General features: G+C 35.6%; 1 protein-coding gene across 1 annotated transcript in view; it reads right to left on the bottom strand.

The window, feature by feature from the left end:
- Positions 1 to 354: 354 nt before the first annotated feature.
- The window catches only part of abcc8 (ATP-binding cassette, sub-family C (CFTR/MRP), member 8), a 78,582-nt gene continuing 75,064 nt past the window's right edge, over positions 355 to 3,872 (bottom strand). The window contains exons 35-40 of the mRNA XM_016576562.1: positions 3,432 to 3,510; positions 3,231 to 3,339; positions 2,745 to 2,848; positions 1,367 to 1,500; positions 681 to 743; positions 355 to 516 (exon numbers count right to left, since the gene is read on the bottom strand). Coding sequence (XP_016432048.1) covers positions 379 to 516; positions 681 to 743; positions 1,367 to 1,500; positions 2,745 to 2,848; positions 3,231 to 3,339; positions 3,432 to 3,510 — 627 coding nt within the window. The 3' untranslated portion in view covers positions 355 to 378. The remainder of the gene's footprint in view (positions 517 to 680; positions 744 to 1,366; positions 1,501 to 2,744; positions 2,849 to 3,230; positions 3,340 to 3,431; positions 3,511 to 3,872) is intronic.

Raw genomic sequence — 3,872 nt, forward strand, 5'->3', positions numbered from 1 at the left:
CTTTATTCATATTATAATTTCTCTAATTTAATATTTTTATTAACAAATATTATAGACAACAATCCTTTACTAAAGAAATGTATTACTCTATAATCTGTTATATTATACTACACTTCACTCTGCATTAACAAAAAAATTAAGATTCATGTTCAGATGAGACAAACTGTTCTATATTATAATACACTATAGCTTACAGTACTATAATCAACTGACACATTTAGCAATATTAAAAATAAAAGAGGAAAAATTCAAAATAAGCATACAAGTTTATATGTTTTTATTAATAAATGATTAACATTTTATTTACAAATGTGATGATAATCGCAGTAATAAATTATTCATTATTCATGGTACAATTGCACTTCGAGGGTCTCGGGTTTATTTGTCGGCTCTCACGAATGACGCAAACACACTGTCCTCTTGATTGAGGAGAACCTCTGGTTTATCAAACTCCAGAATGACTCCTCTCTTCATCACAATCACCAGGTCTGCATTCAGGATGGTGTGCACACGATGCTGTGGAAAAAAACAAAGTGGAGTTCAAGTGCCTGAGACTATGTTTCAGCAGGATAAATACCTCTCAATCATTAAAAGCATTCAATCGTCGTCATGCTGTCAGACTTTAACGACAACCAGAATTGAAATATTAAAGTCAGAAAGCAACTTAATAGGGAACTTACAGCGATGGTGACCACAGTTCTGTCGGCGAAGGCAGTCATCACAACTTTTTGCAGAATGCTCTCCTATTAAATAAAGAGCATTATTAATATAACACAACATAATATACTGTATATAACAATGTAATATAGTTTTTTTTAAAGGGGTCATATGATGCGATTTCAATTTTTCCTTGTCATATAATTTATATTATATATATTAATATTAAATATAGTTTAATTATTTAAAATAATCTTTTTAATTGCATTTCTCCGATATATGTATTTACAAATTATAATTATTTTTATTCTTAATATAATTTAAGTGAAGATATAATTGAAAAGTTAACATGTATTTTAGTATATATTACTTTAAATATTAGTGCTTTTATGATGGCTTACATTCATCCTGGCATATCATTTTTATATTGAATTCTTGATATCAGTCTGTAGGTGGTGTATAAACACCAGCACTTTTCACACAGACGCTTTCCTTTCAGTATGAATCAGTCAAACTGACCCTCACTGTGTGTCCATTCCTCTGTTAAACTCAGCCAGTGCGTTTAGCAGAGCCACGCTTCATTTATTCAGAGAGATGAAGGCAGAGGAGAAGAGTGCTTGAGAATCGAGGTCTTGGCCCTGGGCTGTTCCCTCTACCTCTCAGACTCTCTATTGTACTTCTAAACACACACACACACACACACACACACCGTAGCCATGTCTATGGAAGCAGTGGCCTCGTCCATAATCAGAATACTGCTCTTCCGCACGAATGCGCGCGCCAGACAGAAGAGCTGACGCTGCCCCTGGCTGAAGTTCTCCCCACCTTCAGTTATTATGGCATCTGAAACACAAGGTGAAAGATCATCAATCATAATTTTAGAGAGCTTTTGATTTGCAGTCTAAATGGTTTTTATACGTTCAGAGTGAAATGTTGCTGCAGCTGGTTTGATGTCTGGAGGTGATGTGATTATCAGCTGACCGCGCAGTCAATTTGATGTGCTCTCATTTAGAAATATGAGATATCATTTCTGTTGGGACTGTCCAGAGGGGTGCACATTCATTCATAAAAGCATCTATTCATAAAACCCTATAAACCTCATTTCTTTAAATTCCTCTAAATGATCAAACGTTTGCTGAAAAACCTGTTGTACAGAATCTACTATATGCCTTCTGCCGTCTGACTGATCATTTATACTTTCATGTGTCTTTTTGCTGTGAAATCTTTATTGATTTTTTATAAAGTAAACAGAATATCTTTTATACTGTTAGTAATATTTGAAGATGAACACTTACTGGACTGAAGCAACTTTTTACTTCATTATCCATATTTCATTTTCTAGAAAAATCATGTTTAAATGTGAATCCAAAAGGCTTTTGATTAAGCCTATTTATTCATCTCTCAATCATTGTTGTGTTGCATTGCATTAGTGCTGGGCGGTATACCGGTTCATACCGAATACCGGTGTTTATTTTTGTTATGATATGAACGATATAAATTTGTGGTCATACCGCCCAGCACTACATTGCATTATTTGTTTTGAAACTACAAACCTTTGATCATAAAACTAAACATTTAAATATCATCTTACTATGACTTATTAATGGGAAATATAGAGTGACAACTAATATTTATATGATTTTATATAAGTACTCTGTTATAATGTCATAAAATTCAAAATGATTTACAAGCTATCAGAATTGGCCATAATAAATATCAGCATATTTTTGCTCAGTTTTGGCCTCTGAATAAAACTGAGATGTTTTTTTCTTCCCTCCATATTCTGACTGTATCATATTATATGAGCCATAAAAGCCTGATGCATCAAATATGATACTCAACAACAATAAATAGAGTTTTTCTCTGAAGGTTTAATAAACTCTTCCATTTTGTTATTTTGTATGTCAGGCTTTACAGGGTTAAAGGGATAGAAAGGATCTGCTTTTATGTTCCACAGAAGAAGAAAAAAGTCATATACAGTAGGTTTGGTACGACATGAAGTTGAGTAATGACAAAATTTACACGGTTTTGGTGAGCGATCCCTTTAACGTGATTTCTATCAGTATCTGGCATGGTTTTTGTCTTACCTAGTCCTCCAGGCAGGGTTTTAACTACTGGTTTGAGTTGTGCGATTTCTAACGCCTCCCACAGCATGCTGTCTGTAGCCTTCATCTCTGGATCTAGATTAAAACTGAACAGAAGAAGATGAGGTATTATAAAACTTCATTATAAATTCAGCTTGCCTTAGAAATCCTTCAGTTCTTCAGTCCCATAGTGATGTATGATGGGGCTTTTAAAAACACTGAAACAAGACAAAAAATGAGTTCACTCTGCTGTTGCTATGGTACATTTAGAGAACGGCAGTGACAAATAATATATAAATGCTTATTTATGCTTGTCTGTCTTCCATTCATAATGTATATAATGTAGAGTTTGTGAAATCATATCTCATGTATCCAATTGATTATGTTCTTCGTAAGTACATTTGTTTTAACTGTAAATTAAAAAAATAATGTCTAGGATATTATGACAATATCATTGACTCATGCAGTATTCGGTTTCATGAGACGCACCGGATGGTTCCGCTGAATAAGAAGGGATCTTGCAGAATAATAGAGAAGCGCGACCTCAGCGTCTGAAGAGGCAGCTTTGCTATATCGATGTCATCGATGATTATTCGCCCTGTTAAATTATAGCGACTTAAAATCCATGCCATATATTATACATACTCTGTAATTTAAATTACATTAGCTTGAACTTGAAAAATGAATCACCTTCAAATGTGTCCACCATCCGGAAAAAGGCTAATGAGAAAGACGACTTGCCACTTCCTGTTCTACCACAGATTCCAACCTATAACAGATAAACACAACAGTTCCCCTTCAGGAACTTGAGCTTTGTCGAAACGCTATGGGAACGCCTTCAGCGTGACCACGCTCTGAATCACATGTGTAATCAGTCCAATGGATGGGCGAGACTAAACACTTGGGCGAAAGCAGACAGCGTTTCTGGCTGTGCGTTGTCTGCTTGGGAGCGAAGCTTAGGTTGTTGAGACCTCCAATCCAGAGCTCCCTCTACGAGGAATCTGTATGCCTTGAAGTGGAAGCTTTTCACTTCTTGGTGCAGAGACCGCCAGCTCAACCCAGTTAACTGCCCAGTTGGTACAGTGCTGGAGTTCCTGCAGGCCCGGTTCTCCCCAGGGTTGACCCACTTCA

Source organism: Sinocyclocheilus rhinocerous, unplaced genomic scaffold (genome assembly GCF_001515625.1).
Source record: "Sinocyclocheilus rhinocerous isolate Xijiao unplaced genomic scaffold, SAMN03320098_v1.1 scaffold954, whole genome shotgun sequence".
Taxonomy (NCBI): Eukaryota; Metazoa; Chordata; class Actinopteri; order Cypriniformes; family Cyprinidae; genus Sinocyclocheilus; species Sinocyclocheilus rhinocerous.